The following is a 21,597-nucleotide window of genomic DNA, read 5'->3' as shown; positions in this document are numbered from 1 at the left end:
TGGGTATGCACAAATCGTTCGGCCTTATATTAAAAGAATGTTGATATTTTAGTGGCTTGATCATCTTCTAATATATATATATATATATATTTTAACTATTTTCTACTAATAACCCATTGTAGATCTCAAACGAGTAAAAAATAATATTTTTGACTTGGACCGGTAAAATGACAGTCATTCAAGTTCTTTAGTTCTGTGCATAAATTTAAAAGTGCAACCCTCGTAATTGAGGAAAATCTAGAGAAATGGATATATATAAGGATCATACTTATATAACCATTGGAAGAAAGGGATATATATAAATATACAAGGATTCACATTAATTAACTACTTTATGGTGACTTGAGCTCGAAGAAAAATCAAACATTTATACTCGTTGTTATGAGGTTCTGATGCATATCTATGCCGTTCCAAGGAAGATGCCGAGACTTTAAATTGTATTTGTGCACTTTTCTTTTCTTTATTTCTTTTTTCTTTATTCTTTTTTGCCCTTTTTTAACTTATAAATCTTCACCATCTTCTTCCAAACCTGGATATGAGCAGATTTACCCTATCATCTTAAGAGCTTCTGTGCAGCTCCAAGAGATCAGCCACTACGTGCAGTTAACATGTAAGTATGCACTTCAATTTTTATTTCTCATTTATCCAAAATATACGTGCGTTATATCTCACATTGAATTAATTAATTGTATCTTATTTGAGTTAACAGGGCGAAAGAAACCAATATTGATGCAAGACTAAAGCCACGAAAATCTTTGAAAGCAAAGTTAGAGGAGCTGCCACAATTGCCCCGTTCCTCAAACTGTTGTATCTATAGAGTTCCACAGCGTCTTCGCCAAGAAAATGAAAAAGCTTATGCACCTCAAGTAGTCTCCATCGGCCCTCTTCACCACGGGAAACAACACTTAAAATCCATGGAAAAAGAAAAACAGAGGTACCTGAAAGAGTTCCTTGAACGGACTGGTGCAAAATTGGACGATCTGCTAAACTTAATCACAGAAAAGGAACAACAATTGCGTAGCTGTTATGCTGAAGAAATAGAATTTGATCATGAAGAATTTGTGGAAATGATCTTGGTGGATGCAACGTTCATCATTGAAGTGTTATTGAGGTCTCAGTTCCGAGATTTACAAAAACAGGAAGACCATATATTGAAAAGCCATTTTTGATACAAGATATATGGTACGAAATGTGGTTGCTTGAGAATCAGATTCCATTCTTCATTCTTCAGGATATTTTTAACCTGGAGACTATCTCTGAATTAGTGAAGAATTGGAAACCAATCATCGAGCTTACATACGAATTTTTCAAGAGTTTAGAAGCAGTAAATGGCAAATTAAAGAAGTTTGAGAACAATAACGTGGAAGTGAAACATTTCACTGACTTTATAAGAACTTGTCATCTACCATCAGTTAAATCGGCTCCACGTCTACAGAAAAGAAAAGTTGTAACTGCACCAAGTGTGATCCAACTCAACCAAGCTGGAGCGAAGTTCAAAAAGAGCGAAAGCAACGAGTCATTTGATATAACATTCACAAAGGGGACTTTGGAAATTCCACAGCTGAAACTTCAGCTTGAAACTGAATCTTTGTTTCGGAATTTGATTGCTTTTGAACAACGTCATTACGTGGATAGTTATATTAACGATTATGTTTTTATCATCAATCATCTTTACAATACTCCGAAAGATGTTGAACTGCTTGTTCGAGAAAAGATTATTGAAAATTGGTTGCCGGATAAAAAGGGGGCATCAACTCTTTTAAATAACCTCTCAAAAGGGACAACTTTGGATTATGAGAAATTTTATTTTCTTAGTCTTTGTGAAGATTTGGAAGACTACTGTGAGAAAAGGTATAACATGTGGAGGGCAACTTGATACAAAATTATTTCAACACTCCATGGGCTATCCTTTCGGTAATTGCTGCTATTTTTCTGATTTTACTTACAATTGTACAAGCCGTTTCTTCTGTTATCCAAGTGGTGTCTCAACCACCACACAGCAGCTCTTGAATGCTATTATTTCTGATTCTTGTAATTTACTTTTTTTGTGTTATTTCATAATGGATTGTTTATTGTTTAGTGTTATTTTGTAATGGGCTATGTTGGGGATAGGAGATTTAACTCAAAACTAATTTAGACTCAATTTGGCTCATATAAAACAGCAAAAGCTTCAATTTCTTAATTTATAAATAAAACTCCCTCATTGATCTAAATTAATCTATATGGTTGAGACCCCAACATTATATATGATCAAATTAAGTTAAATTCGCAACATAATTTTGTTGGTAATAATTTTGGATAATTTTTTATTACTAATTGTTTTTACCAGTAGTATGTCACAAAGGCTTACATAGATCAATAGAAATAACTTTTATTATTATTAACATGTGTCGTAATCAATCTTTGACTCATCACCTCATAGATAGGTCGTTTTATTTAGAGTAATGGGCATTTAGATCATATAATGTTTTATTATAGGGATATATTATATTAACATTAAAAAAATCAACTTGCAGATTATTGGGAATGTTTAGATTAAGTGTTTGGCTAGTAAGATAAATGAATTGGTATGTTATATAGATTGTTAAATTGCCCTCATTTTTAAATATTAATATAATAGTATTTTTTATTATTATTTTTTGAATTATTTTTTTTAACCCCCTACATTTAAAATTTTGCTAAAACACCATGGGCATCTGCTTAGGGTTTTGTGACTAAAATGCAATAGTTTTTGGGTGGTTGTTCAGGGCATATCCAATGGGACACTAAATTGGTGTAAAACACCAAAATGATATCCAAATTTTGCTCCAACCAAACACCAAAAGCCACACAAAACATCTTTTATTTCCTTATTTTTGTTATTTTTTAATTTGTATTTATGTTAATTTGATTATTATTTATATTAATATTTATAATAATTATATAATTCAAAAAATGATGAAAAATTAAAAACAAAACTTCATTCCAATGCAAATATTAAAATTTAATAACTCAAAATAAATTATTCCAATGCAAATATTAAACTTTAATAACTCAAAATAAATTGACACTAATTTAAAAACACTTGAATTAAAAGAAAATACAACATAAATTAAAATAACAATTTAGCATTTTATATTAGATGTAATGTTTTTTTTATATTAAATGTAATGTTTACTTAATTTAATAAACTGAATTTTATTAAATTAGCATAATTTTTAAAGTTATTTTTAGTAGTTAATTAATAATACATATTACTTTCAATATTTAATTAATATATAAAAAAATAATTAGTGAAATAAATTAATTGTTGAGAATTAATAGAAAGAAAAAGAAAGAGAATATTTCTTTTGGTGTAAGAGGTTAGAGATACAATAGTAAAATTGTGTGAAAGTTACACCAATTTGATGTTTGTGATGGAAGATGGGTGAGGGAAAAATAGGATCAGCTAAAAGCCTAAAAATAGAGAGAAAGAGAGGCAAAAAAAATTGGGTTTGGGGGGCATCGACAGTTTTCATCACACTGTCAATTGGAGATTGATCAGATTGTATTTGGTCGTATGCTCCTGACTCGTAGTTCTTCAATCTGAACAATCAGATTGTCATTTGGAGCTCCCTGCGTCAAGTTTTTCGTCAATGAACAATACCTACATTTGGTAAAATTTATCCCTGATCTCTTGTGAAATTCCATTGTGATACCAAGTTTGTGGTTCTTGATAATAGCGTTGTTGTATGCCTCTAGTTCTAGCTAGAAAAGAACATTGTATACCCATTATTCAATTGATAGTGGAGATTTTTAAGGGACTCTGGTCTCATGGGTTTTTACTCCTCACACAGTGTGAGGAGTTTTTCCACATCAAAATTGACTTGTGTTTCTCTGTGTGTGATAGGTGTTGTGATATTTCAGTTGATACATTGCTCTACATTATTGCTTCCTATTAGGATTACGTAAGAGAAAGAAGAAATTCATCCCTTTGTGCAGCCCATATTCTCTTCGATTTGTTGTTGTTGTTTCTCCTAACAAAGTGGTATCAGAGCATGCACGAAGGTCATTTGCGGTTGAGTTAGTTATTATGTGTACTAGGATGGAGTCAATCTAAGCAAAATGGTCAGTCTGAATGGTTCAAATTATCTCATGTATGAAAAGAGAAAATGGAAGATCTTCTGTACGTGAAAGATTATTATCTGCTTGTATTTGCTATTGAAAAACCCGCAAATAAAACTAATGAAGAATAAAATTTATCACATCAGCAGGTGTGTGGGTACATCAGACAGTGGATAGATGATAATGTGAAGAAACATGTCAGTAAAGAGACACATGCTTGCACCTTGTGGAATAAGCTTGAGGAGGTGTACGCACGAAAAACTAGGAATACTAATATGCTAATGATCAAGCAGATGATGGTGTTATGATACCAAGATGGATCTCCTACAGCAGATCACTTAAATGCCTTCCAATGAATCATTCAGTTGGCTGGAATGGAATGGGTATCAATTTTGATGATAAGGTACAGGGATTGTGGCTCCTTGGTACATTGCCAGACTCGTGGGAGACTTTCAGAATATCAATGTCTAACTCTGCGCCAAATGGAATCAGTACAATGGATTTGGCTAAGAGTAACATGTTGGAAGGCGAGAAGAAAGTCACAGGGTTCTTATTCACAGTCTGAGGAACTTGCTACGAAAAGTCAACAAAGGCGGGGAAGAAGTCAGAGCAAAAATCACGGCTACAACAACAACCATAAGTCCAATGGGAAGTCGCAGTCAAAGATAGAAAAGAAGTGCTTCTAATGTGACAAACCAAAGCACGTCCGGAAACATTGCAGAAAGTGCGAGCAGTACAAGAGGGACAAGAAAAATGAAAGTGGCAAGAAATAGGCAGAGATAGAGACCACTGCAATTGCTAGAGGTGGAACAAATAAGCTGGGTTAGGCAGGTTTTGACTTGGCTCATCTTGACCCGGGTTCAACCCGACCTGGGGTATACCCCCTCGGGCAGGCTAGGCCTTCATAGGCCAACCCAATGACCCAACGGGTTATATATATATATATATATATTAGTTATATATATATATTTTTTTTTTTTTTAAAACTGTCCAACTCATCAGGGGGGGGTTTCAACCTGTGGGTAACCCGACGGGTTGGCCATTGGCAGCCCAATGGCAACCTTGCGGCTTGGACAAAAAAAATTAATTAAATATTTTTTTGCAAAAAGTCAGTTTACCCTTGAAATATAGTTGTTTTATAGCAGTTGGAGGTATCTTTTTGGTCATTTTCTTTTCCCCTTTTTTTCTATAGATAGGACCTAAACTCTCATTTTCCTCACATCCCAAATTCTCTCATTTTCTCTATTGAAATCTCTCAACTCTTTGTTGTCATGTCAATTTGCTCTCATTTTAATTTTTATTAGTTTTTACAATTTTCATTCATATTCAAATTCCAATTCCTTCTTTATTTCTTTATATCAATTTTTTTTTTTTTTAACTAGAATGGATAGATATTTCCATCCCATCAATTTTGATGATGAAGGAAATTATCCTAGTCCCCTTAAATTTACTAACGTAAATGCAGTAGATTCAAATAGTTTCACTTTCTCATACTTAAATCCAATACACCTATAATATTCTCCTTCCCCCCCCCCCCCCCCCCCCTTCATTCCTCCCCATGCTGCTACAGCTCCGGTGGTCAAGAAGTCATCCTCATAATCATCGTCTCGTCCAACCCATCTCAAGCAAAGCGAATTCATCAACCGCAATCATAACGACGACAGGCATACATCAGACGTTTGGGTGCATTTCGAAAAGTTTTACAAGACAGAAAATTGAGTTCACGTGAAGAAAGCAAGATGAAGTATGTGAAAAATTAAAGCTGATGCAGGTAATAGTATAGTACTTTAAAAATGCATGCTAGTATATATGAATCAACATGGAAATAGGAAACCAATCAAACCAATAACTAATATGGGTACTATTAGCGTTATAATTCTGATGTATATAGGGAACAACTAGCTTATTTATGTTGCAATTGATCAACCTATTAATATGGTTGAGATAAATATTTTGAAAGATTTATAAAAATTCATTTTTCCATGATTTAAAAGTTGTTCTAAAACTGCAACTAGAAATGATTTAATAAAATTGTTTGGGAAAATGAAATTAAAATTAAAAAATAAATACAAAGTTGTCATGTTAGTGTAACTCTAACCGCCGATATTGGAATAGTAAAGCTAAACAAGATTATATTTGTGTGACTAGTCATTATTTTGATAACGAATGTAATAAATAATTTTTATTAGGATTTAGATTAAAGGATAGGTCATAATGGTAAAAAAATTTATATAAAATGTTTAAAGTTTTAGAAAACTATGATGTGTTCATAAAGTGATAAGTTTAACTTTAGATAATGCAAGTGTTAATAGTAGAGTTTATATTTTTTTAAAATAATTTTTCCTTTTTATGACAATTTGAAATTTTTTACCAACATTGTGCATGTCACATTATTAATTTAATTGTGAAAAATGGTATAAAAAAAATTAGAAATAATATTATATAATATGGATTCTTTAGTTTGGAATACTAGTAGTAATAGAAGAAATGCTGAATTTCAAGATTTTAGTTTGAACAACGTCATTAAATGGATAATTATATTAACGATTATGTTTTTATCATCAATCATCTTTGCAATACTCCGAAAGATGTTGAACTGCTTGTTCGAGAAAAGATTATTGAAAATTGGTTGCCGGATAAAAAGGGGGCATCAACTCTTTTAAATAACCTCTCAAAGGGGACAACTTTGGATTATGAGAAATTTTATTTTCTTAGTCTTTGTGAAGATTTGGAAGACTACTGTGAGAAAAGGTACAACATGTGGAGGGCAACTCTGATACAAAATTATTTCAACACTCCATGGGCTATCCTTTCGGTAATTGCTGCTATTTTTCTGATTTTACTTACAATTGTACAAGCCGTTTCTTCTGTTATCCAAGTGGTGTCTCAACCACCACACAGCAGCTCTTGAATGCTATTATTTCTGATTCTTGTAATTTGCTTTTTTTGTGTTATTTCATAATGGATTGTTTATTGTTTAGTGTTATTTTGTAATGGACTATGTTGGGGATAGGAGATTTAACTCAAAACTAATTTAGACTCAATTTGGCTTATATAAAATAGCAAAAGCTTCAATTTATTAATTTATAAATAAAACTCCCTCATTGGTCTAAATTAATCTATATGGTTGAGACCCCAACATTATATATGATCAAATTAAGTTAAATTCGCAACATAATTTTGTTGGTAATAAGTTTGGGTAATTTTTTATTACTAATTGTTTTTACCATTAGTATGTCACAAAGGCTTACATAGATCAATAGAAATAACTTTTATTATTATTAACATGTGTCGTAATCAATCTTTGACTGATCACCTCATAGATGAGTCGTTTTTATTTAGAGTAAGGGGGCATTTGGATCATATAATATTTTATTATAGAGGTATATTATATTAACATAAAAAAAAATCAACTTGAAGATTACTAGAAATATTTAGATTATGTATTTGGCTAGGTAGGATAAATGAGTGGGTATGTTATATAGATTGTTAAATTGCCCTTTTTTTAAAATATTAATATAATAGTGTTTTTTATTATTATTTTTTGAATTATTTTTTTTAACCCCCTACATTTGAAGTTTTGCTAAAACACCACAACCATCTGACTTAGGGTTTAGTGACTAAAATGCAGCAGTTTTTGGGTGGTTGTTTAGGGCATATCCAATGGGACACTAAATTGGTGTAAAACACTAAAATGATATCCAAATTTTGCTCCAACCAAACACCAAAAGCCACACCAAAACATCTTTTATTTCCCTATTTTTGTTATTTTTTTAATTTGTATTTATGTTAATTTGATTATTATTTATATTAATATTTATAATAATTATATAACTTAAAAAATGATGAAAAAAAAAAAAACCTTCATTCCAATGCAAATATTAAACTTTAATAACTCAAAATAAAATAACACTAATTTCAAAACACTTGAATTAAAAGAAAATACAACATAAACTAGAATAACAATTTAGCATTTTATATTAGATGTAATGTTTTTTTATATTAAATGTAATGTTTACTCGATTTAATAAATGCTTAATTTTATTAAATTAGCATAATTTTTAAAGTTATTTTTAGTAGTTCATTAATAATACATATTATTTTCAATATTTAATTAATATATAAAAAAATAATTAGTGAAATAAATTAATTGTTGAGAATTAATAGAAAGAAAAAGAAAAAGAATATTTTAGGGAACATTTCTTTTGGTGTAAGAGGTTAGAGATACAATAGTAAAATTGTGTGAAAGTTGCACCAATTTGATGTTTGTGATTGGAGATGGGTGAGGGAAAAACAGGAGCAGCTAAAAGCCTAAAAATAGAGAGAAAGAGAAGCAAAAAAATTGGGTTTGGGCATCGACAATTTTCATCAAACTGTCGATTGGAGATTGATCCGTGGTCTAATTGGGCTGCAATTTGGTCGTATGCTCATGACTCGTAGTTCTTCAATCTGAACAATCAGATTGTCATTTCGAGCTCCCTGCGTCAAGTTTTTCGTCAATAAACAATACCTACATTTGGTAAAATTTATCCTTGATCTCTTGTGAAATTCCATTGTGATACCAAGTTTGTGGTTCTTGATAATAGCGTTGTTGTATGCCTCTAGTTCTAGCTAGAAAAGAACATTGTATACCCATTATTCATTTGATAGTGGAGTTTTTAAGGGACTCTGGTCTCGTGGGTTTTTACTCCTCACATAGAGGAGTTTTTCCACATTAAAATTGACTTGTGTTTCTCTGTGTGATGGGTATTAGAGCAGTCCAACATCAGTTCATCTCAAGCAAATGCAACAGCTCGTGGCATCCTCAAAGACGCTGATATGCAGCCACATTCTATACCAGATGGACACACCTCATATGATAATTGTTCAGGAAAATTACCAAATGGTCTTATTCATAGCTGAGGTGTCCTTGTACCATTATGTAAATTTACAGTTTGTTACAGGTTGTTATGCTAGTTGTATAGCATTCTTTGGTTTGTTACATTTTGTTTCTTGTATAAAGCGGTGGTAGCATGTACAGTTTCATTCAATTCAATACAATCAATACAATAGCATTTTCAGCAACACTGCTCTATCCCTTTTGTTATTCTTCTTTTGTTACTCTTACATGGTATTAGAGCAAGGTACAGAGTAAAACCTTCTTTTTCAATGGTTGATGCTGCTTCCAAAAACGGTGATGTTGCTTCCAAAAACCTTTTTTTGGACTTTTCCAACCCCATCAATCCTTACAGACTTTATCATAGAGATAATCCATTACTTCCCTTAGTCTATGACCTACTCACTTCCGAAAACTATACTACTTGGTCAAGAGCCATGTGCAGGGCCCTTCGTGCCAAAAACAAACTCGGTTTTATTAATGGCTGTAACGCCCCACTTGAGGTACGTAGCTAATGTTTCTTCTTTTGCTCTTTTTTTTTTGAGTTGGTTTATTAGTATTATTGTTTGGTTGACCTTTGTTTGAGTGGTATGTTGAATACTTGCCCTGAAATTGGTTGAAATAGAAGAAGTTCAATGTTCCAGGCTTCGCTGGGGTGAAGAATAATCTTCGCCGTAGCGAAGAGGTGTTGAAGCCACGGGAAACTGCTGGACAGTTTCGCCGCGGCAACAGAATCTTCTTCGCCGCGACGACGGGCCAACCAAAATGTTTGTTAAGTTTTAGATATTTTCTTCCCTAAGGGCAATTTGACCTTTCTACCCCTATTTAGTAGGAAAAGTGGGCAGTAAAATGTAAGGAATTTTCATGGAGAATATGTTGATATGGGGGTGTGTTTGTAATGAATCAAAGGATATAGATGAAATTCCCAAAGAAGAGTAAAGGCAAAATGGGAATGCTTGTGCATAAATTTCATTAAAAGGAATTAAGTCATTGCAAACCCTTCATTCTTCTTCTCCATCGCCACTCTCCTTTCTTACTTCCTCTCAAATTCTCTTTCACTTGTTCAAGGATTTTTAGAGGGCTTTTGGAGTGTTTTGGGGTAGAAAATCAATCTAAGGCATCCTAAGGTAAGGATTCTTGCTTTGGATGTGAAGCTTTGTGAGATTTTATGTATATTTGAATATTGAGGTCTTTTGGTTCATTTGTTTAAAGAGTAGAGAAAGAGTCAAGCAAACCAAGAGAAAGGAAGAGCTAGTGAGATCTCTCCATAACAAGGTAAGTAAATCCCAACCCAAGTTGAGATTTGAGAATTTTCTTGATTAGGGTTTTAATAGCAATTATGTATGTATGTTATATACATGTTATATGCTATGTTATTGAGTTTTAAATGGAGATTATTATTGCTTGTGGTTGTTCATACACTTCAATTGTGAGAAGTGAGATATGGGTTGGAAATGTAGTTTGAGATGGAATTGAAGGATATTGAGAAATCCTTTTTGGAAGTGTTATTCTATGGCAAGAATTATGGCTATGGGAGGGAGTTTTCCCCCATTTTGGATGGTTAGAGAAAGACATAGAATTATTGTTATAGTAGAGTTTTGTTATGCACTTGAGTTGTTTGATGAAATGCCTAATAGAGGTTTGAGTATGAGTAGTGAACCTTAATTCTTGCAACATTGCATGTTGGCATTTCATAAGTGCATTAGTGGAGATGAACCATCCATAGGCATTAATTGTGCATTGAGAAGTGACTTAAGAAAGAGTAGGAAACTTTGTGTATGCACTTGCTCTATGAGTAGAGAACTTTGTGGATGCAACTACTCTAAGGGTAGAGAGAATGAGAAGTACTAGAGTAGAGTGAATGAGAAGAGCATTAGAAAAGGGTTGATGCTTTGGGATCATCACCCGACAATTATGAGAAAAGGGTTGATGTTTTGTGATTGTCACCCGACAGTTATTAGAAACGGGTTGATGCTTTGTGATCGTCACCCGATTAGTTATTAGAAACGGGTTGATGCTTTTTGATCGTCACCCGAAAGTCATGAGGAACGGGTAGGTGTTTTGTGGTCTCCACCCGATAGTTACGAAAACCGGGTAGGTGCTTCGTGATCCACACTCGGTGGTCACTAAGAGCGGGTTGATGCTGTGTGAACTCCACCCGACAGTCATGAAGAGTGAGATGGTGCTATGTGAACGCCATCCGGCCGTACCTCCGGTAAGAAGAGGTCATGATGTTTAGTAGAAAACAACAGAAAGTGTGAGGAAAGAATTAAGAGAAATACATACTGGGATAGACAGATAGAGGGTTTACTTACTGAGCATTATTTTGTGCTCACCCCGTTATTTTCCTTTGTGGATGCAGGATCTAGGTGATGATGCAGTCGGATGGGCATCGGCAAGCGAGGAGCAATAGCTACACTATTTCCCCTGTTTTTTCGTCTTTTTAAATGGCATTTTGTAAATAATGCTCTTTGTGTATAAAAGACTTATTACGTATGATAAAAAGAAAAGTTTTGGGCCCATTTTCTATTATTATTATGCATGCATTGTACTAGTTTACAGCAGTTGTTACAATAGCAACTTCTCTAAACCGAAATCAACCTTTTATCCTCTTTTTGATGTCTGGGAGCACTGCACTGATCTGGTAGTTTCCTAGTTACATAACTCCATTAATCCCTCACTCAAATCCAGCATTGCTTTGGTCGATGATGCTGCTCAAGTCTGGAAGGAACTTAAAGAATGATTCACTCAATCAAATGGTCACCGGATTTTTCAACTTAAAAAGGCATTAACAAGTTTGACTCAAGACAATGATTCATTTTCTATTTATTTTGGTAAACTTAAGACTCTATGGGATAAGCTCTTTATGTATGATTCGTTACCTCACTGTTCTTGTGGCAAATTGGTTGTTCTTCTTGACCGATATCAAAGGGATTGTGTAATCCAATTTCTTATGGGCATTAATGATTCATTCAATGCCACTCGTGATCAGATTATGATCTTGGACCCCTTACTACCCATAAACAAAATATTCTCCATGGTTCAACAGCAAGAAATGCAACATCTCATGGTGCATAATCTCTCTTCTACTGAGTCTATGGCGCTTGCTGCTAACCGACCTTACTTACCATACAGATCCTCACCTCAATCTTCCCAATCATCTAAACGAGACAGACCATTTTGCACCCATTGCAAGATTCAAGGCCACACTCTTGGTGCTTGTTTCAAAGCTGGCAATGCTCAACCACCAACCTACACCCACTGTCATATGACAGGACATATAGCTGCAAAGTGCTATAAACTACACAGGTATCCACCAGGCCGCAAGCTTCATGGCAAAACCAAGCAATACAACCCATATGCTAAAATGTCCTCTCTCGACCCTGAAGAAGAAATTTCTAATATCAAGATGACTTTTACTAAGGATCAATACCATAAATTGTTGGCTTTAGTGCAACCAACGGAGGCCTCCATTGCTATGCATGCAGTCAATAATGTCCAGGCAGATTGTTCATTCTCTCCCACCATGAATGGTATTTCCTCCTTCTCACACAAACATACTCCTTGGTTAATTGTCACAGGCGCTACAGATCATATGACCTGTAGTACCTCATTCTTTTCTTCAATAACATCTTCTGTTTCCTTTGTTGTTAAGCTACCCAATGGCCAAACAACACTTGTTTCCCATATTGGAACAGTCCATATCAACCCGAAATTAACTTTGCACAATGTTTTATGTGTGCCTTCTTTTCACTTCAATTTGATTTCTGTCAAACAACTAATCAACTCTTTCTCTTGTTGTGTTCTTTTTCTTTCACAATTTTGTTTTATTCAAGACCTTTTGTCGTGGACCACAATTGGCATGGGTGAGATGAAAGTTGGACTTTACAATCTGATTCCTGCTCAAGTTCCTCATACATCACTTTTCGACCACTTTTCCATTTCATTACACAAAAGTATTTCTGTTTCAGCCATTTTCAAGGATGTGAATCTGATTTTCGATCTCTGGCATTGTAGGTTGGGTCACACTCCCACTTCCAAAATTCATGTAATCAAAGACCCTTGAATTCAAAATCATGTTTCTATTATTTCTGATAAAAATCCATGTCTTGTTTGCCCTCTTGCAAAGCATCATCATCTACCTTTTCCTGATAGTACTCATCAAAGTAAAGCCATTTTTGAACTCATACACTGTGATATATGGGGACCCCATTCCCTCACAACATATGATGGCACAAAATATTTTTTAACAATCATTGATGACTATTCTCGAAGTACTTGGATATATTTGCTTAAAGCTAAATCGGATACCAGAAAATGTATCGAGGCTTTTTGTAATCTGGTAAACACTCAATTTCATACCAAAGTTCAAATCCTTCACAGTGATAATGGTCTTGAATTTCAAATAACTGAATTCTTCAACAACCGAGGCATTATTCATCAACGAACGTGTGGAAACTCCACAGCAAAATGGCAAGGTTGAGCGTAAACACCAACATTTATTAAATATTACCCGAGCCTTACAAATTCAGTCCAACATTCCTCTACTGTATTGGACAAATTGCATACTTACAGCTACTTACATTATTAATCACATTCCTAGTCCATTACTTTCAAATAAAACACCATTTGAGCTCTTGTTTAATAAGCCTCCTACATACTCTCACATGAGAATATTGGGGTGTCTTTGCTTTGCTTCCACCCTCTCCCACAATTGCCCAAAATTTGATCCAAGAGTTCGACATTGTGTTTTTCTTGGCTATCCTTTTGGTATAAAAGGCTACAAAATGCTTGATCTCAATACCAAGACTGTTTTCCTCTCTCGGGATGTAACATTCCATGAACACATTTCTCCATTTCATCAACAACCCACCACCACATCTCCTTCCCTTCTCCTACCTTTACCATCTCCTTATCCCATGCAATCTGTCCCTTCACAAACTTCTTCCTCTCCTCATACACTTCCTCCAAACCTCACCTCAGATATATCCTCTCCTATTTCCCCATCCCCTTCACCCATATCCTCTCTTCTCTCTTCTCCCCATCCCAACTTAACTGCTACAACACCATTTCCTACACATACACCTACAACAGATTCCTCTTCCTTATCTTATCCTGCCATACCATTTCGACCTTCCCTTCGAAGATAAACCCGTGCAAGAACAACTCCTAACTACTTACAGGATTTTCATTGTCAACAAGTCAGCTCAATCTCATCTAACCAATCTGTGGACAAGGCATCAGCTCCTTCAAGTATTCATTTTTCTCTGTCCTCTTCTATTTCTTATACACGTTTATCACCTTCATTTGCTTTATTTTCTTGTACCATTTCTTCACAACAAGACCCAAAAACTTTTAAACAAGCTGCCAAGGACCTTGATTGGTACAAACCAATGGAAGCCGAACTTGATGCTCTAGAACTAAACAAGACCTGAATCCTTACAGATTTACCTCTTGGAAAATCACTAACTGATTGCAAATATATGATAAAACCAAATACCATTCTAATGGTACAGTTGAATGGAAGAAAGCATGTTTAGTTGCTCGTGGTTTTACTCAGCAAGAAGGAGTCGATTATCATGAAACATTCTCCCCCGTTGCCAAGATTGTTACAGTCCGAACTCTGCTTGCCTTGGCTGCCATTAAAGGATGGCATTTACAACAGTTTGATGTTAATAATGCATTTCTTCATGGAGATTTACATGAAGATATCTATATGAAGAAGCCCCTAGGATATACTAAAGGTCAACCTGGACAAGTCTATAAATTGCTCAAAAGTCTCTATGGCCTCAAACAGGCCTCACGACAGTGGAATGATAAGTTCTCTCAATCTTTGATCAGTTTTGGTTTCAAGCAATGCAAGGCTGATTACAGCCTTTTTACATATATCACTACCACTGATTTTATAGCACTACTTGTCTATGTCGATGACATAGTAGTTGCTAGCAGCTCTCTTATCTCCATCTCTGTTCTTCGAAATTTTTTGAACACCCATTTTCGCATTAAAGATCTTGGTTCACTAAGGTATTTCCTAGGTATTGAAGTGGCTCGTTCTACAACATGATTCATCTATGCCAGCGAAAATACACACTAGATATCTTGGCTGATATTGGTAATCTTGCTTCCAAACCACTCAAAATCCCCATGGATCAGAACCACAAATTATCTAAGACATTTGGAACCCCCTTGTCTGATCCCACCCCTTATCGCCAGCTAATTGGTCGACTACTTTATCTTACTCTTACCAGACCCGACATAAGCTATCCCATTCAAGTCTTGAGTCAATACATGGATTGCCCTACCACTACTCATCTTGCTGCAGCTCATAAAGTGCTACATTATCTCAAGAATGCTCTTAGCCAAGGCATCCTCTTGTCTGCTGCTTCTTCATTATAGCTCATTGGATACTCTGATTCGGACTGGGCATCCTACCCTGATACTCGCAAATCTTTAACTAGTTTTTGTGTCTTCTTGGGACACTCTCTCATTTCTTGGAGGTCCAAGAAACAAACTATGGTATCTCAGTCCTCTGCTGAGGCCAAATACCGAGCCATGGCTTCTCTATCTACTTAACGCACTTGGCTGAGGCAATTGTTGACTGATCTTGCCATTCCTCATCCTCAGTCAACTGAGCTATTTTGTGACAATCAAGCCACCTTGCATATCGCATCTAATCTAATGTTTCATGAAAGGACAAAACACATTGAAGTAGATTGTCATCTTATAAGGGATATGATACAAGAAGGCACACTTTGGACTGCTCATGTTACTACACAGCTGCAGCTTGCTGATATGTTTACCAAGTCTTTGCCCTCTCATTTACTCTACTCACATTTGTCCAAGATGGGAGTAGCTAATATCTACTCTCCATCTTGCCAAGGAGTATTAGAGCAGTCCAATATCAGTTCATCTCATGCAAATGCAATAGCTCGTGGCATCCTCAAAGACGCTAATATGTAGCCACATTCTATATCAGATGGACACGCCTCATATGATAATTGTTCAGGAAAATTACCAAATGGTCTTATTCATAGCTGAGGTGTCCTTATACAATTATGTAAATTTATAGTTTGTTACAGGTTGTTATGCTAGCTGTATAGCATTCTTTGGTTTGTTACATTTTGTTTCTTGTATAAAGTAGTGGCATCATGTATAGTTTCATTCAATTCAATACAATCAATGCAACAGCATTTTCAGCAACACTGCTCTATCCCTTTTGTTATTCTTCTTCTGTTACTCTTACAATAGGTGTTGTGATATTTCAGTTGATACATTGCTCTACATTATTTCTTCCTATTAGGATTACATAAGAGAAAGAAGAAATTCATCCCTTTGTGCTGCCTATATTCTCTTTGGTTTGTTGTTGTTGTTTCTCCGAACAAAGTGGTATCAGAGCATGCACGAAGGTCATTTGCGGTTGAGTTAGTTCTTGTGTGTACTAGGATGGAGTCAATATGAGCAAAATGGTCAATCTGAATGGTTCAAATTATCTCATGTATGAAAAGAGAAAATGGAAGATCTTCTGTACGTGAAAGATTATTATTTGCTTGTATTTGCTATTGAAAAACCCGCAAATAAAACTAATGAAGAATAAAATTTATCACATCAGCAAGTGTGTGGGTACATCAGACAGTGGATAGATGATAATGTGAAGAACCATGTCAGTAAAGAGACACATCCTTGCACCTTGTGGAATAAGCTTGAGGAGGTGTACGCACGAAAAACTAGGAATACTAATATGCTAATGATCAAGCAGCTGATGGTGTTATGATACCAAGATGGATCTCCTATAGCAGATCACTTGAATGCCTTCCAATGAATCATTGATTAGTTGGCTGGAATGGAATGGGTATCAATTTTGATGATGAGGTACAGGGATTGTGGCTCCTTGGTACATTGCCAGACTCATGGGAGACTTTCAGAATATCAATGTCTAACTTTGCGCCAAATGGAATCATTACAATGGATTTGGCTAAGGGTAACATGTTAAAAGGCGAGAAAAAAGTCACAGGGTTCTTATTCATAGTCTGAGGAACTTGCTATGAAAAGTCAACAAAGACGGGGGAGAAGTCAGAGCAAGAATCACGGCTACAACAAAAACCATAAGTCCAATTGGAAGTCGCAGTCAAAGATAGAAAAGAAGTGCTTCTAATGTGACAAACCAAAGCACATCCAGAAACATTGCAGGAAGTGCGAGCAGTACAAGAGGGACAAGAAAAATGGAAGTGGCAAGAAATAGGCAGAGATAGAGACCACTGCAATTGCTAGAGGTGGAACAAATGGGCCAGGTTAGGTAGGTCAACCCTAACCTGGCCCGTCTCGACCTGGGTTCAACCTGGCCCAAGGTATACCCCGCAGGCAGGCTGGGCCTTCATAGGCCAACCCAACGACCTAACGGGTCAATTGGGGGTTTTCAACCCATGGGTCAACCCAGCAACTTAGACAAAAAAAATTAAATTAAATATTTTTTTGCAGAAAGTCAGTTTACCCTTGAAATATAGTCGTTTTATATCAGTTGGGGGTGTCTTTTTGGTCATTTTCTTTTCCCTTTTTTTTCTATAAATAGGACCTAAACTCTCATATTTCCTCACATCTCAAATTCTCTCATTTTCTCTACTGAAATCTCTCAGTCTCTTTGTTGTCATTTGTCAATTTGCTCTCATTTGAATTTTTATTAGTTTTTACAATTTTCAATTCATATTTCCAAATTCCAATTCTCCTTCTTTATTTCTTCTATATCCAATTTTGTTCAATTTCGATGATGAAGGAAATTATCCTAGTCCCCTTGAATTTTCTAAAGTAAATGCAGTAGATTCAAATCACTTTCCCATTCTTAAAATCCAATACACCTCATAATATTCTCCCCTCTCTCTCCCCCCCCCCCCCCCCCCCCCCCCCCCCCCCCCCCCCCCCCCCCCCCCCCCCCCCCCCCCCCCCCCCCCCCCCCCCCCCCCCCCTCCCCCAGGCTTCCTCCCCATACTACTACAGCTCCCAATGGTTCTAGAAGTCGTCCTCATAATCATCATCCTCGTCCAACTCGATCTCAAGCAGAAGCAGGTTCATCAACTGCAGTCAGAACCAACAACAGGCACACATCAGACATTTGGGTGCATTTCGAAAAGTTTTACAACACAGAAAATGGAATTCAAGTGAAGAAAGCAAGATGCAAGTATTATGAAAATATTTATAAAGCTGATGCAGATAATGGTACTAATACTTTAAAAACGCATGCTAGTAAATATATAAATCAACATGTAAATAGAGAAACCAATCAAACTCAAATAACTAATATGGGTACTAGTTGGCGTTATAATTCTGATGTATATAGGGAACAACTAGCTTTATTTATTGCTGCAACTGATCAACCTATTAATATGGTTGAAGATAAATATTTTGAAAGATTTATTAAAAATTCATTTTTTCCAGGATTTAAAAGTTGTTCTAATACTGCAACTAGAAATGATTTAATAAAATTGTTTGGGAAAATTAAATTATAATTAAGAAATAAAATACATAGTTGTCATGTTAGTGTGGCTCTAACCGCCAATATTTGGAGTAGTAGAGCTAAATAAGATTATATTTGCGTGACTAGTCGTTGTTTTGATAACGAGTGTAAATTAAATAAATCTTTATTGGGATTTAGATTAATGGATATGGATCATAATGGTCAACAAATTTACAATAAAATTGTTAAAGTTTTAGAAGACTATGATATATAAGTTTAACTTTAGATAATGCTAAGTGTTAATAGTAGAGCTATAGATTTTTAAAAAAATAAATTTTCCTTTTTATGACAATTTGAAATTTTTTTTTACGAACATTGTGCATGTCACATTATTAATTTAATTGTGAAAAGTGGTATGAAAAAAATTAGAAATAATATTAATAGAATTATGGATTCTTTAACTTGGATTACTAGTAGTAATAGAAGAAATACTGAATTTCAAAATGCTTATATAAAATCAAATATGTCTCCTAGAACTTTTGCATTAAACATGCCTGTTAGATGAAATATTACTTATTTAATCTTTGATTCATGTTTACTTTATGCAAATTTAATTAGTTATTTTGTAGCAAATAATAGGGGTCCTCATTATTTGGTAGACAATGATTGGCATATAGCTAAAAAAATTCATTCTTTTCTTGAAATTTTTTATCAATCCACTTTAAAACTTTCTAGTATGTATTATCCTACAAGTTCATTGGTAATACATACAATTATAAAAATTTCAAATTTATTTAAAAAAAAAAACAGAAACAATGAAATTTTAGCAAGACCAATAGAGGCAATGGAATTAAAATTTAAAAAATATTGGAAACCCATTTCTTTTCTTTTTTGTTCAACTGTCATATTTGATCCTAGAATTAAATTAGTGGGTTTAGAAAATAGTTTAGACACGTTAAGTAAAAATTTACGAGACGAAACATATGTCAATCAACTAGGAGAGATAAGACAGTGTCTTGCAGAGACATATTTGCAATATGAAAACAAGTAAATGAACCAGTGAAGAGGCGAAATACCCAAGGAAGTAGTATCAAAAGACACAAATGAAGACTACAACTCCTGGAATGCACTTAATAGGCTGAAGAGGACACAAACCCAAAGCATAGCCTCCTCTTCAGAAGCATCAACAACAAATATATTGTCCTCCATGCAACTACAGAGTAATGAGCTTCACCAATATTTGGAAACCCTTGCCGTGCTACCAGCAGATCCACAACAAAGAGTCAACTTTAATGTCTTAGAATACTGGAAAACCAGAAAATGTATTTTTTTCGGTATTATCAAGACTTGCCCTGGATTTTTTCTCTATTCCTGTCTCAACCGTCTTATCTGAACAAATATTTAGGGCAAATGGAAGAATTTTAAATGACAAGAGGACTAAACTTTCACCAAAATTGATTGAAGTCCTCACATGTCTTCAAGATTGGGAACGATGACACCATCAGGATCAATACGAGGTTGTCGACGATACTTTAATGGAATCATTTCAATTTTATAATTTAGATGATACAGATGAGGAAGGTCTTAGTCAACCCTCAAATTAGTTATTTTATAAATTTTAACTTTATAATTTGTAAATTAACTGTCAATTATTGCACTTTTTTTTGCTTACCAAGTTTTTGTCCCAATGAGGTTTTTCTTGGTAAGGTTTTTAATGAGGCAATAATTATTGTAATTTCTTATTTCTTATTTTATTTTTTGATAAATTAATAAATATAATTTTTCTTATATTACAATTTAATTGTATTAAAATTGAATTAATTGCACAAAAACCCGACGAGCTAGGGTTGGCAGGCCGGGCTGGGCCAACCCTTTTGGCCAAAGAGACAGGCCATGTTAGGCCCAACCCGCAATTTTGCTTAACTCGCCACGGGCCGGCGGGTTATTTTTCCGCTTTTAGCAATTGCATTCAACCCATAAGTGATCATTGTCTGTGATGACAGCTATGTTAATCTCATGTATCAAGACAGTACTTGGGTTATCGATTCAGGTTTCACACTTCATAAAAGACCACAACTTTGTCACCAAAAAAGCACTTAAATGAGCAGTATTCCCCGTCAATGAAACAACAAAAAGTTATCCAATAAGGTACTGGAGCCAAGTAACAAAAAAAAATGACAACGTTACACGATGGGGGTGGTGTGGTGTACACAGGGTTTGGCGTTCGGCCTTAGGCTACACTTCAAACTCTCCCAATTCGTCAACAAAGTAACGTGAAAAACCACGTGATCAACGACAATGAAACAACAAGAGTGTTTCGGCATTCTACTCGCGTTTGCTTTTTTTATATTTATGCTTACCAAGTCCCCACTAAGGTTAGAAAACTTTTCACTGAGCTTTAAGGATTACCATGTCGACAGTTCTACGGCCCTCCGACCCCTAACGTTGAATATAACGTCTTAAACAATTGGGGTACTTTGATGATTTCTGATTGATAGGGGGAACTTTGATTAAAACAGCATAGTTGTCCAAAAACTGTGATTTTGAAAAACTTTACGGGTAATTAATTTTACTCTTTTATTTACCCAAAACTGGTGGGCAGTGATACCCAAATGTTCCAATCTGGTCTTAGTAGCCATCCATTGATAACAATGGCATAGCCAACCAACCTTGCCAATGGCCCTCCTGAATTCTGAAAATTTTTCTTTTAATTTTTTACATAAATTTTTTTTAAATATCCTCAATATTCTTCATGCCTAATAACGAAAGGACTTTAATTTGGCCATGTTCTTCTTTTTGTATTGCAGTTTGAAATGTAATAGGAATTAGGATTTGAAAACTTAAGTCCTATTATATATCATTTTATCACAATATATATAAGTAAAATTTATAATATAATTAATGATTTTTTCAACTCACAATACTTTAATATATAAGTAAAAATTAGATTTATTATCTGTCATTTAAATACTCGTCCTAATAATAGAGGTGTCATTGTGTTATTACCAAGTGAAAATGTTTCAAATGCTTTCTACAAAATTATCATTACATTATGAAAATATATAAAATCTCTATTTTAAAACTGGACTGGCCGACTGTCCATTAGGACCCAACGGTCTCTCCGTTGTTCAGGTTTCAGGGATTTTTGCTAATTTCAAATTTGTGACTAACTTATTTTAGGTTTCATAGACTA

General features: G+C 34.7%; 1 protein-coding gene across 1 annotated transcript; it reads left to right on the top strand.

The window, feature by feature from the left end:
• Window positions 1–582: 582 nt before the first annotated feature.
• Window positions 583–1,558, top strand: LOC116143833 (UPF0481 protein At3g47200-like). The gene is made up of 2 exons (XM_031429283.1): window positions 583–610; window positions 710–1,558. Coding segments are annotated over exons 1-2 (462 nt in total). The 5' UTR covers window positions 583–608; the 3' UTR covers window positions 1,170–1,558.
• Window positions 1,559–21,597: the final 20,039 nt, after the last annotated feature.

This window comes from Pistacia vera, unplaced genomic scaffold (genome assembly GCF_008641045.1).
Source record: "Pistacia vera cultivar Batoury unplaced genomic scaffold, PisVer_v2 Contig433, whole genome shotgun sequence".
Lineage (NCBI taxonomy): Eukaryota > Viridiplantae > Streptophyta > Magnoliopsida > Sapindales > Anacardiaceae > Pistacia > Pistacia vera.
Note: the sequence above shows the minus strand (reverse complement) of the source record. Positions and strands in the feature narration are given on the sequence as shown.